The following is a 13,742-nucleotide window of genomic DNA, read 5'->3' as shown; positions in this document are numbered from 1 at the left end:
GCGCCTGGTTTCTGCTCCCTCTCTCCCACACACACTCCTCTTTATTCAGGGGATGAATTAACCTTTGGGACTTGGTATTTGGCGCTGGGGATGTAATTGGTGACCTTAGTGGTTGAGACTATAAAACCATATGCAGAGTTAATTGTGTCAGAAAGACAGATGTGGTTAATTAACATATAGCTACACACCAAAGGTCAGGTGCTAGTACCAATGAGTTTAGCATATTTAGGCTTTAAAATCCTAAACTTCCCATGTTATTGTCACGCTCCACTTGATAATTTAAGTCTATCTGTAGGCCTACACCAAAGTCTGTATCACTGTACTGACATAGGCCTAGCACTTGCTCTCCTCCACATTATATAGCCTATAACCCAATCACGTAGTAGCAAATTACATAATAATAATGTTCTGTGTAATATACAAGCAATACAAAAATGCTCAGAAAGTGAGAATGTACAAAACAATATAGGCCACATACAGGCTATAAGATCACACTCCTATTTCAACCATAGCTTTTATGAACCCATAACAACTGGACCCCAGGAAGAATAGTCCTTACCAAGGTGAGGACTAATGGGGATCCATAATAAACTAAACTAAACAATAATAACCTATAGCTGGTTGTAATGCTTATGTGTTCTGTATACCCTTTGGGTGTGCAACAGAAGCATATAGGCCTATATTCTGGGTACAGGTACACTCTGTACAATGTACACTCTGTGCTTACAGTACGGAGTGTATCCTGGTACAGCCAGATCTTCATCAGGTTCAGTGCACATAACTACTCCACCTTTTTGTATTTTGCCTAGAGCTAAGACATTAATAGAAATTTTTGACACAGGGCCCATGCACAAGACAGGCTCTCAAGATTAGATATAAGCAGAATCAGTTTCTTATGATTTTTAAATGTATTAAATGATTTAGTGGGTCAAATTATTCCATAGTGCAATAATTGTTTTTCCACATTATTATTGTAAATGTTTTTAAATGTAAGTTAAAGCAGAAGTAAGTGATATATTTGTGTTAATATAAGTCTTAAATAGTTGTATCTTCCGACAGCAATCACTTACATAGAGTGTTTGGTCTGAAACACGGGTCTGTCAGTCACTCTGCTCTGCTCTGAGCCAAGGAGAAAACATTTATCGTATCCTACAGTTTTTATCCAATGAGGAGAGAGAACGGCATGCAGGGATGTGCGTGCAGCCAAGGGACGCCGTGAATGTGGCGACGTAGGGACGAGGACTGTTATGGTGCGTTCAAGGAAACTCGTATTTTTCCGACCGTGAAGTCGTACCAGTTCGATCTGGTACGAGTTCACCGGTCGGAAGTTACGAGTGGCCGTTATAGTGACTTTCACCGGTAAAACAGGTCGGAGAAACACGAGTGGGTTGCCTGGAACGCTACAAAGTCGTAAGTTGTGACTTGAAGCTGTAATTTACGATTTCAAAAGCCTGCCTGGAACGCAGCATTAGCGAAAACGACCGGACCACTTACTTCTGCTTTAATTTTGGACTTGGAGTAAATTAACTCACTTGGCCTTTGGCGACACCTGCTGGCGAGCTGCCGGCACTGCGGGGCGTGATGACGTCACGGCGTGTGACGCAGATGTCAGTCTCCCAGGCAGCAGCAGCTGAGACCGTTTGGCGAAGATGGCGGACTCGCTGTCGACAGGTCTGGGAGAGGAGAAAGAGAAGGAGAAGGAGGACAGGGAGAGGGACGGAAAGGCTGCGAAAAGCGACAAGAAGAAGGAGAAGAAGGACGGAGTCACGGAAACACTGGGGTTCAGCGACAAAAACGGAGGCAGCAAGAGCAAGAAACGCAGCCTGTCAGGTGAGAGCTAGTAGCCACGGACCCCTTCAGTTTGACAGCGCTAAGCTAGCTGCTGAAATCATTGTTTATTATTATTGTTTATTGTTTATTCGCTAGCAGACAGGCAGGCAGGGGTTAGACAACACCACTGCACGATAAGCGTGTTTATCTGTGATAATCAGGTGTCCAGAGCACGCAGTTGCAAATTCAGTCAGTGGAGTCTACTCTGCAGCAGCAGCCGCTTTGGGCGCTGCTCGGTGTTGCCAGGTTTGCTTGGAAAAAAGTAGCTCAGTCTAAACCTAAAAATCCACGTAGTCGTCACAAAATTAGCCCAATCTGGTCTAGGTTTTATGTGCACTAGAGATGCATGCATGTACATATGGTTTAGCTTTTATCCGGTAACAGCGTGTAGCTAAAGATACAGAGAGTAGCTATAACGTTAGTGGATCCACTGAGTTCAGCGGTGAGGGGTGGGACACAACTTGAGCCCCATGTATTAGCCCTCTTGTTTACATTTTGTGAAATGAAGCATGTCGAATTTGCAACTATTGGTTATTGATCGGTGTTTACTAGTGGATGCACCGACACTGGCCCTATTAATAACGTAAAAGACTGAAGAAAAAAAATGCTAAAGCACTGATCCCATGGTTAGAAAAGGAGTCTTTGTAGGTTTATGGGCATTTATTTGCATAATGCACGTATACATTAGAGATAATAATAATTATACATCCTTTCGTCGCGTTGCACCTAAAAGTATCTCTATCATGTCTTTTCGTTTAGATTTCAGGCATCATCGTGCAACCCAGAGCTCTGTTACACAACTCGTGACAACCGGGGTTTTACTCTTGTTTTACGACTTCAACTGCTGCTTTTTGCAAATGTCGATGGTGTTGATAAGCGTGCAAAAGTGAAAGGACTTCTTGTCGTGCATGCACCTGTCTCAACCCTCGCATGCAACTGTAAATGTCTCACGGAAAACCGCGTAGTCTGGCAACACCGGCGTAAGGTTTCACCGAGTTTGCACCGCCTCTGTCACAGATGAGTGTCAAACTCTGAGCTGGATTAAAGACACGTCTGGAGTCTGATGATTTATGTCTTATGCTCCCTTGTACATATTGGCTACTGGCTGCACCGGTTGAATATAACTAATGGCATAATAACTGTAATTTTGAAGGTGTACTACTATACTTAATTACCATTTATTCTACTCTATACTCATACTTTGTGTGAGTTTGTGGTTTTGTGATATTACAGCATCCTTTTAGGTTTTACATTTGAAATATATGGAACAACTAATCTAGAATAGACAGTGCATCTTTTTTTTCTTTAAAAAAAAATCATAACCTATGATCCATATGTCATCCACAGCAGACAATTTACTTTTACTTTGATAATTAAATAACTTTTTCTGATACTAATTTAAAGGTCTTAGTTGAGTAGGCTTTTTAATGCAAATACTTTTACTAACACGGAGAAAACAAAGCTCTTCCCGAGTTCTAAAAACAGACTTTGTTTTCACTGGCTGAGAATTAATTCCTGTGACTTTGATACATTAAATTGTTTTGTTTTATCAGGAAAATGAATGCTGCGCGGGATATAAAAACATTTCAGTCGATGCTGTGCTTCCAAGTAAAACAGTGTTCCCAATTTGGAGCGGAGGAACTTGTTTGACCCTGCACAGCGTCCTACCAACTTTGGAGCCTCGACCGTGAGCCGGGCTTTATCGCCTGATGTCAGTGGCCAACCTCACTAATGCTCTTGTGGCTGAATGAGAGCAAATCCCTGCAGCCAAGTCCCAAAATGTTGCTGTAAACCTCCTCAAAGGAGTGGAGGCTGTGATAGCAGCTGATAGCTAACTTTCAGTGGAGCTAATTCATATTTCTAGATAGTCTTGATGAGTATGAATTGGAAAATACATGGTTGATGATTAGCTTAGGACTTATCTTTGTTTGCAGTGGGAATGCAGACGCAGGCAGCCACTGTTAACCCCTGAATTATGTCATCAAAGCTTTTAGGATGGTAGTTATTTCTGTCACTGTGTGTGAGAGGCGGAGGTTTACGTACATTAGACAGGTGATGGTGACAATCTTCACCATGGAGGCTTGAGAAAGAATGATTGGTTTAATTGGTGTATGTGTAACTGTTCAATGCTTTTTTATCCTCCTTTGTTGTGTATCTAGACTTGTCTCTGGTCAGATTTATAACAACTGAGCTCACCAGAGGCTATTTCCTGGAACACAATGAGGCCAAATACACAGAGCGCAGAGAGAGGGTCTACACCTGCCTCCGCATCCCCAAGGAGCTGGAGAAGGTAAACGCTCAAAACATTCACTCTGGAAAATTATAAATGTCTCACAAATGAATAAATTCATTTTGCTCTCTGTCTCTCTCTGCAGTTGATGACATTCGGCTTCTTCCTGTGTCTGGATGCCTTTCTCTACGTTTTCACGTTGTTGCCCCTCCGAGTCCTTCTGGCTCTTTTACGTCTCCTCACATTGCCATGCTGTGGCCTCGGGTAAAGTCTTACAGAAGTGTCAAGTCTGCAGGTTTCAGTCAGTTTCCCCTGTCAACATTGGCTCACTTTGATGCTCAGTATTACATTAAAAACATGGACAATTGGTGTCAGTTTAAATTGTGTTCGTACATTTTAGTTTATATTTCCAACTTGTACATTATCACTGCAAACCACGTCAAAACCCCAAGAATAACATTACAGCAGAGCTGGATTCACACCTCTCTGACACAGTTACTGTATATGAATGATAATCTGCATAATAATATGCATGTTTGGTGGTACACGTACTTTAAGATGTCTATGTCCTGTGTAGATTGAATTATATGAGTCCTTCCTATGGATGTTATGCTCTGGATGATAATTTTATCAATTTATCATTAATCATTCTTTTGTTTCATTGTCTCGCATGAGAGGATTTGTAAATTTTCTTGGTTTATTATCTGTGTAAATTGAGTATCTTTGGCCACAGACCAAAACAAGCAATTTGAAGACAGACACCAGGGGCCACATGCATAAAAATCAGTGCGCAGATTCATGACTTAAAAACTGTGCAAAACCAAAGTCACAAACATACATGTACTTTTCATCACAATTATGAAGCGGTATATGTGCATAGCTCTGCTTTATAAATCTTCCACACTTCACACCCAGTTTGCATTTAAAAACAGACACAGAAAAAAAAAGAAAGAAAGATAAGAAAAAAATGTAATTTTCTACGTTTTACTACTTAATACTTTAGTACAGTCACTGTAGATGTAAAGTCTTGTTTTACTCTGAACTTCTTATTAGACTGAGAGACGCCTTACTGAGGCTGCCAGATGTAGACAAAGTGTTATTGTTTGTGACCTCTAGAGGGCAGCAGAGCTCTTTCTGGCTGCTCTAAGTGGATTATATCCACCTGCAGTCCGTTGCCCTCCTGTCCTGTTGTGTTTGAGATTGTATGAATATTTCATCTCTAAATGTGTGTGTGTTTGTGTTTTTTAGTGGCTCCCGCCTGCTCCAGCCAGCCCAGGTGTGTGATGTGCTGAAAGGCTTCATTATGGTTTTGTGTTACTCAATGATGAGCTACGTGGATTACGCCATGATGTACCACATCATACGGGGACAGTCTGTCATCAAACTCTACATCATCTACAACATGTTAGAGGTGCGCTCTGATAAGTCCTCCCAGTGTTTATAACTCTGCATAGACAGCTACTCACTCACTCAGTCACTGTCCTTGTTGTGTTGTCAGGTGGCGGACCGCCTGTTCTCATCATTTGGTCAGGACATCCTGGACGCTCTGTACTGGACAGCAACCGAACCCAAGGAGAAGAAGAGGGCGCATATAGGAGTGATTCCTCACTTCTTCATGGCTGTGCTCTATGTCTGTATCCTAACTGAGAAGAAGCTGTGGGTGCTGGTGCTGCTGCTGTTGCCAGTTTCTGTAACTTTGTGTGATTGTGATTGCTCAGAAATAGAAATAGAAGAAAAAACACTCAGTTAGAGCCAAACAAAAGGAGAAGATATTAAACTGCAACAGTTTTGATAACCAGTTAAATCATTTAAGTTAATTTTGGTTTCTGGAAAGACACACGAAATTTTAAGATAAGCAATGAAAGTAGCAATAGAGACCAATAGTGATTTTGTACAAGGTTGTACACATTTTTATTTCTGATCTAAAGTTGGATTGACTCACTTTTGGCAGCAGCCTCTAGTGGTCATTAGAGGAACTGTGGTTTATAGCACTTCAGTGTTGAGTTTATTTTCCAACCTAAGAGGTTGTTGGTTCTTAGTAACCAAGTAATATTAAGATATTATGATGTGGATGTATGTTAGTGTACAGGTAATAACAGAAAAAAGTGATTAAATGTCAGAGATGTCCTAAACATGTTTTGATTTTGGACTGTTGGTTGGACAAAAGAGGTTATGTGAAGATGAAAAGAAGAATAAAATTAAATAAAAAATTAAAATATTTTTTTTTTAGTAGTTTTATACAAACTATTAATGAGTTAACGGAAAATAATCAACTGACTAATCAATAATGGAATAACCATTAGTTGCAACTCTACACAGCTTCACTTCATACTAGTATTGCACTAGTAGATGTATATCAAAACATAACACAGTAGTTCCTGTGGTTCTTGGTGGATTTTTCTTTTCCCTTAACATGTTTGTGTTTAGTTCTTCATGCCATCCTCATCATGGTTCAGGCCACAACTCTCAACGTAGCGTTCAACTCCCACAACAAGTCTCTGCTCACCATCATGATGTCAAACAACGTGAGTGAGATGCACATAAAAACATATCAGCGTCGACGACGACCAAAGTGAACGCAGCAGCAGAGATCAGTGATGAATCATGTTGTTTTTCTTGCAGTTTGTGGAGATCAAAGGAAGCGTCTTTAAGAAGTTTGAGAAGAACAACCTTTTCCAAATGTCAAACAGTGGTAAGTCCTCAACGATTCATTAAACAGCCTAATATTGCGCCACTTAACTCAGAGTTTGTTTGTTTTTTTGGACATTTTGTACCCCCCAAGCCTTTGAATTTGGTGATTTAGTACAAGGTAAATTTATGGAATCAAACTCAGCCGCAGTGAGTACAAAGTAGGTTAATCCAGGATTGATTTGTTTGTTTCCCACAGACATAAAAGAGAGGTTCACCAACTACATCCTCCTGCTCATCGTCTGTCTGAGAAACATGGAGCAGTTTTCATGGAACCCAGGTAACCAACACCGACGACGTGCAAATACCGAAACCTGCTCAGCTGGTTTATTATCGCTATGACGAACCGTTAACGAGACTCTGCTCCTCATCATCAGTGTGGTTCAGCATTTCACTGCCACTGATTCCCTCATATCCATTTTTTATAAATAACGCAAATACACACTGCACATGGGACACTACTGATCAGTTTTTTTTAATGTGTGTTTATTTTTAGACCACCTGTGGGTGCTGTTTCCTGACGTAGTCATGGTGATAGCGTCAGAGGTCGCTGTGGATGTCGTCAAGCACGCCTTCATCACCAAATTCAACGACATCAGTGCTGACGTGAGTCCACAGTTTATCAATAAGTCGTACAACGGCTGCTTGCTGCTTTAAAGACAGGCCAGTGCAAAAAGGAGATAAAATAATCTTTTGTTCTTTTTATTTTTTTTTAAAGTTTTCATCCACAGAAGGAATTTACTCTTAATTTCTCTCTATTTATTTTCATTCTTTACATTTTTCTTTCTTTCTTCTTTTTTTAACTTGAGGCAGAGTCAGTACATCTGTTAGGCCAGCCATGCCATGTCGTTGTTTTTCAAATAACCTTGGATACTTAAAATGACATAAGTCCATATGGGGGTTGTAATTGACATCAGTTTAAATGAACAACAAAATAGATTTATACAAATTGTTATTATTGTATGTCAAAAAGTGTTAATAGTTATATTGATATAATATTGATTCCACTGTGTTATGCCAGTTTTCAAAATGCAGCAATCAGTGGCGGGGGGAGGGGGGTTAACTACTATGACTGAGCCAGCTCCATCCACGCAAGCAGACTGTGAGATGAGGTTGAAAGCTCAGGGAAAAGCGTGTAAATGGACCTTGAGTTACAGTAGGATTATCTTGTCCTTATCCTGTTTTAAATATCAAGAATGAAACCTCAGGACTTGATTGTGTCTTTCCTCCTCCACTCCACTGACCCACACTGTTTTTTTTTTTTGTGTGTTTGCCTCACAAGTGTATGGTTATTTTACTTTTCTATTTTTAGCGCCTTTCTTCACACGGTCTCACACACTGTCCCATTCACAGCAGATTCTCTGTCGTATCAGAGGGAAGCCGTCAGTGTTTCTCTCCTTTTTGTGCCGACCTTGTTCACTTCACCTCGTCTTCTCTCCTTCTCATCCTCTTTTGTTTCCTTGAAGGAGTTGGAACCGTGGTTATGTAACAGAAACCAACTCCACAGGAAGGGATTAACCCCTTTATCTCCAAACTGTCAGACCTAATCAGATGGAGTCGGTGTTGCCGATCTTGAGAACCTGTTTGTTCTCATTTAATCCATGTGTGCACATTTTTGTTTGTCTTTTTATACCGTCTTTAACTGGTTTCTCCTTTAACCCCCCCACCCCCCGCCCTTACTCTCACATTTAATCACCTAAATATTTCTGTTTGGGCTGACTGTTGTTCTGTTACTTTGTCATTTCCTAGGTATATGGAGAATACAGAGCCAGCCTCGCCTTCGACCTGGTCAGCAGTCGACAGAAAAATGTGAGAAAAATACACTTCAACATCAGCTTTGTACCACCAGTGTCAGGCAAATGTTTGTTGGGCTCTTTGCAGAGGAATAATATAATAATAATAATTATATTATTATTTGATTAATATTAAAATAATAGAAAAATAGAAATAGAAAATAAGTCAAAACATTTTAACCATAATACATAGAAATACATATTCGAAAAGGAGTGAGAAGATCTTAATAATGAGTTTTATTTTCATCGGCAAAGCAAACTGAACTTGTGTAGTCGCAAAGCTGAGAAAATGTTACCTTCCTTTATCTCAAATTATGGTTATAATTTAATTAGGAAGTTTTAGAATAATTCTGCTTTTTAGTGAGATAATAAATGGTCAATGTGTCCTCAGGCTTACACAGACTACAGTGACTCAGTGTCCAGGAGAATGGGCTTCATCCCTCTTCCCTTAGCTCTTCTGGTGAGTCGTTCTTCTGTTCGTTACTTTTACTATAATATACCGGTAATGTGTATACCGTATAACTCTAACGTTATGTTTTTGTTTGTTTCAGTTGATCAGAGTAGTGACCAGCTCAGTGAAAATCCAGGGTTCACTCTCCTTCATGTGTGTGTTGCTGTTTTACTTGGGGTAAATATGAAGTTTTGCATATGAAGTTTTGCATGCACGTCAGGTTTTGTTAGTTCTGCTTTTCTCTGTGTTTTTATTAAATCTCTCTTTTCCTCTGTGTGTTTCCCTGTGAATAGGATGATCACCCTGAAGGTGCTCAACAGCATCGTGCTGCTGGGGACGTCCTGTATGTTCGTCAAAGAGGCCAACATGGAGGAGAAGCTCTCCGACCCGCCGCCGTCTGTCGTCTCCAGCCGCGCAAACTCCAGAGCTCACCGGACCAAACACGTTCACACTTCACCTCAGCAAGGTAACCACTCAGAGTATCCCTTTAAATTACACATTATAGAGCAACTTTACACCATTGAAGCGCTTCACAAATTAAGTACATGCATTCAAACCGGTCCCCGCGCTCACTGGCGCTTAAATCACCTTCATATCTCTGTTGTTATTCCCAATGTCTCTCCTGTTGACCTTGTATGGAAATATGTTTCAGCCGTTTTCTACCTTTTTAAATCAGATTAACACATTATATCATATTATCAAATCATGTTATTGTCGTACAATATTTATACTGGTCAATATCAGCTTGTGTAATCCTCAGCATATTTTTTTTAAACAAGTAAACAGTAAATGCAAAGACCATCCTCAGAGGAAGGATTTCTTGATTTATTTCTGGAAAAAAAGTGAACTTATGTTTTTTATTGAACACTGTAATTGGGACCAGGAACAACTGATTTTGTAATGAAGTGGATGGACACAAAATGAGGTGAAGGTGCTGCTGTCCTCACCACGTGCATACACACATACAGTACTGTATACTTATGTACGTACGGCGCCTTCAACTGGCTCAGCTCACTTTTAATAGGCAACATATTTCAGGAGTTTCTAAAATAAGAGTCCGAGCACCTCTCCTGGTGCACTGTGCCAGTTTCTGTAGATCGCCAACAACACATTAGAGTAATGCCTCTAAGTTAATTTAGTTTATTTCATTTAGTTTGTTTATATGTTTCATTCATTGAAAAAAAGAAAATAAAAACAGTTTAATATCAAAAATAATGCAACTCCTGAATGAAAGGGGGCAGAAAGAAGCAAACGTGTGTATTCTACCCCCTTTTACAAATGAAATAATGTAGGTATCAAAACAAAAGAAAATTCAAAAATTTAATAAAATAAATTCTGTCAGCTCATCATCCTAGTAAAGTTGCAGTTACACATAAGAGAAATCCACAGAGTGCAACACTTACTGTACGTATATAAGCTAGATCATAGTGCTGAGCGACATTTGCAGTGTCCTCATTGTTTCCCATGCAGGTTTGTTATTGATTCAGTGAAGTCTTAACATGAAGCACTTTAAGAGGATGTACAAAAATATGATTTTAACAAGGTACAGGGAAGCAGGTATTTAACCATAACAGGCTGTTGTTTACTGGTTCGTAAGTTTATACATCCATCCATCCATTGTCCACCGCATTATCTGGAGTCGGGTCGTAAGTTTATCTTTCTTTTTATTGAGCATCAACGATACAGTACAAAGATACAAATACAGAAAGATTACAATGCTCATGTTTATATTTTAACCCCCACCCCCAGAACATGTTGGACACCAAGCCAGTAGAAATAGATCATTGAATGAAATAAAAATAGATAAATAAAATAGATAAATGAATAAATATCTATAGATATAACAAATAAAAAGCGTATACCTAGGCTCGTCAACACTGGAACTGTGCACTAAACAAGACATGGTTCACATGGATTCAAGTTTATCTTTGAGTTATTGATTTACTTACTGTGTATTTATGTAGTCGGTTTACTGTTTTTTTTTTTTTTTTGAAGTATATTTTTTGGCTTTATTTGATAGTGCATAGTGAGATAGCTTTAACCACTGCGCCACGCACCGCCCCGTCGGTTTACTGTTTTTGTTTTGTCTCCCTTGCTTACTACTTACGAAGAGTATTAGTGCCAAAACTAACATTTTAAATAATTCATAGGTTTGATTTGAAAAGATTTCATTCATTCATTCGTTCAAGTTTCTCTTATAGTTCCTCATCAGCTTGAACTAAACTCTGTCTCTCTCTTGGACACAGAACCTGCACCAGAGAAAGGAGGAACACCACTGGTATCGGACATTTCTCAGCCCGCCACCGTCGCAGAGAGCTCTGCCCCCACGCTTCCCAAGAGCGACTCGGACACATTCCTGACGACGCCCGACGAAGAGGACGACGACAAAATCATCAACGCCGACACGGGACAGGAAGGAGACGGTCTCAAAACCAGAACGCCCAAGAAAGACTTGCTGGAGATAGACCGCTTCACCATCTGTGGCAACCGAATAGACTGACCGCCACCACCGCCGCCAACGCCAACGCCATAGGAACAAGCAGTCAGTTGTCCTGGAAACACGGCGGGGTTCAGGGATCAGACACGGGTCGTGGAGCGTGCTCAGACCGGACTTATTCTTGTGCGTCGGACCCCCCTGGAGTATTTATTTATTTATTACTGACAAAACCAGCCAAGGCGTAAAGCTGTTACTACTAACATCAGAGGTCACTTCAGATGTTTTCCAGCTGGTCGAGTCCACTTCCCGTTAATCAGGTCGACTCCCGACGATGGTCTGCTCTGCTGCTGTCGCCACGGCAGCCTGCAGAAACGCACGTCGATCGCAGCAACGTGGAAAACGCGGAGTGGCGTGTGCAAAGACAGAAACGAAAACTCAACATATGTGAAATTGTGTGTGTGTGTGGTCGTAGGAACGTGACAGCTGGACTGTGCAAGTGGTGGGTGTTCAAAAGCACAATCATATGTACAGAGAGGAGTTGTTTTTTTAAGACAGAACAAAAACTTGTCAATTTTTAAAGTTTTTTTTTTTATTTCAAATGTCTGGAAACTTCTAATATTTTAGAGGAAAATTTTTACGAGAAATATGGAAAATCTTTTTTTCTAAAAATGCACCGCGTTCGTTCAGCTGCAGGATCAAGACTCCACTGTCACATGAATACATTGTTGAAATCTCAAAAGTCGCTCTGCAGACTACACTCTCACGCACCAACAGGAATTTAAAGAGATCGTTTTTAGGAGTGAGTTACCGTAACGAGCTCATGATGTCTTGTAGCTTAAGTCCGACACATTAGACGAGGCAGCAGCAGCAGCGACACTACAGTGCAGTCTGGCATTAGAGCATTGTCTTTGGGCTACACAGTTTGGACTTTTAATTTTAGACGGCTTATAGTCTCAACGCCATTTGTGTTGCTATCTGAAGCACTGAGGCAGGACAGCAGCGCCTGTTTGTGGAAGCTCTAGTATTATCTTGAAGTGACCTCCAAGCCAGACAGGTTTGGCAGATGTTTTTCTTTTTAAAGTGGTTTTGTTTTTTTTGTTTTTTTTAATTATGGTTCATGTGTACTCTCATCGCTCACAGCATGCATCGGATAATCATTTCAACAGCATAGGCATACGTCAATTTTTTTATATTGGAAACTGTGATCTTGGTGAAGTACCACTGTGTGCTTGCTCGCATTTCATTTGAAATTCATGGAGTGTGTGACGCCAGCATCATCTTATCATCTTAACTAATTTTCAGTGCTTTGCCATTATCTTGACACTGATAAAAAAAAAAATTAAGATAATTATGTGTGGGGGGTTGTGTCTGAAGGCTGAGGCAATAGATGTAAATGTGGGTTACATCTTAATGACAGGTGACAGTTATATCATGTAGTGTATAAACACAGCAAGAGAAAAAACAAAATCAGGTTTGAAGCTTTTGTTTTGATGTTTGGAGTTTTTGCAAAGGCTTAACTACACAGTCTTGGATGCTGCAAAAGTACGAGGTGCTGTTTTAATCAGTTAAGCTTATCAAACAACTCCGTCTGCTCAAGTGCCAGGACTTGCATCACCCGGACAAAAAGCTAAATTTAACCCAGCTCCGATTTTTGCCTCTCATGTATTATCATTTCATTGTTTTGTTTTTTAAAAACATATGATCATTGAAAAACCTAAAAGACTTCAAACAAGCTGAATTAATAAGTTCGTCGCCCAATAGAAACTATTTTAAGTAGCAGCTCTGCAACAGCTTTACTTCATGAACCAAACAGTAGAGGCTCTGTCATTAGACCCACACTATTTGTCTTTATTGCTGTTACTTTATATTGTGTTAAGCTTTTGTCTAAAAAATACCAGTTTTTATTTTTATTTTATTTATTTTTATTTCGTGTCATCATGCAGCGTGGGAGTCCCTCAGTCAGAACAGACCAAGTAATTGTTAATGGGTCACCAGGTGTTTGCTGTCGTCGGGACAAACGGACGCCGAGTTGAGGCGGTGGTCGTACATGAGAGGCACAAACCTCACGACGGGAGGACGGTCGTTACGGTGGCATAACTTGCAAATGAAGGATCAAGTGTGTGTGTGTATCGATATGTATGTATGTGTGTGTGCAAGAGATAAGAAATTGCAGTGCATGAATGTTTCTCACTACTTCTGTATGGATCAGATATTTGATGTGTTTATTTTTCATGTACAACAACAACAACAACAACCCATCTGTGTAATGCATCTCCTCACATGGTAGAAGGAGAATAAAAACAAGATTTTGTT

The 13,742-nt window shown here is 40.2% G+C and overlaps 1 protein-coding gene across 1 annotated transcript; it reads left to right on the top strand.

The window, feature by feature from the left end:
* The first annotated feature begins 1,640 nt into the window (after positions 1 to 1,640).
* On the top strand, positions 1,641 to 13,742 carry tapt1b (transmembrane anterior posterior transformation 1b). The gene is made up of 14 exons (XM_083977741.1): positions 1,641 to 1,830; positions 3,990 to 4,120; positions 4,206 to 4,324; positions 5,309 to 5,471; positions 5,559 to 5,694; positions 6,488 to 6,585; positions 6,683 to 6,752; positions 6,948 to 7,028; positions 7,245 to 7,354; positions 8,498 to 8,557; positions 8,933 to 9,001; positions 9,093 to 9,169; positions 9,286 to 9,458; positions 11,239 to 13,742. Exons 1-14 carry the CDS (start codon positions 1,650 to 1,652, stop codon positions 11,490 to 11,492), a joined length of 1,722 nt encoding a protein of 573 aa, XP_083833867.1. The 5' UTR covers positions 1,641 to 1,649; the 3' UTR covers positions 11,493 to 13,742.

Source organism: Trachurus trachurus, assembly GCF_905171665.1.
Source record: "Trachurus trachurus genome assembly, chromosome: 1".
Lineage (NCBI taxonomy): Eukaryota > Metazoa > Chordata > Actinopteri > Carangiformes > Carangidae > Trachurus > Trachurus trachurus.
This window is presented reverse-complemented; position numbering and strand designations above follow the sequence as displayed.

What these genes read in the sequence shown, in the direction of transcription:
- tapt1b (XM_083977741.1), top strand. Translation starts at nt 1,650, where the DNA reads ATGGCGGACTCGCTGTCGACAGGTCTGGGAGAGGAGAAAGAGAAGGAG. An exon ending in CAAGAAACGCAGCCTGTCAG is followed by an intron (nt 1,831 to 3,989) that starts GTGAGAGCTAGT and finishes TTGTGTATCTAG; the next exon opens with ACTTGTCTCTGGTCAGATTT. An exon ending in GCAGTTTTCATGGAACCCAG is followed by an intron (nt 7,029 to 7,244) that starts GTAACCAACACC and finishes GTTTATTTTTAG; the next exon opens with ACCACCTGTGGGTGCTGTTT.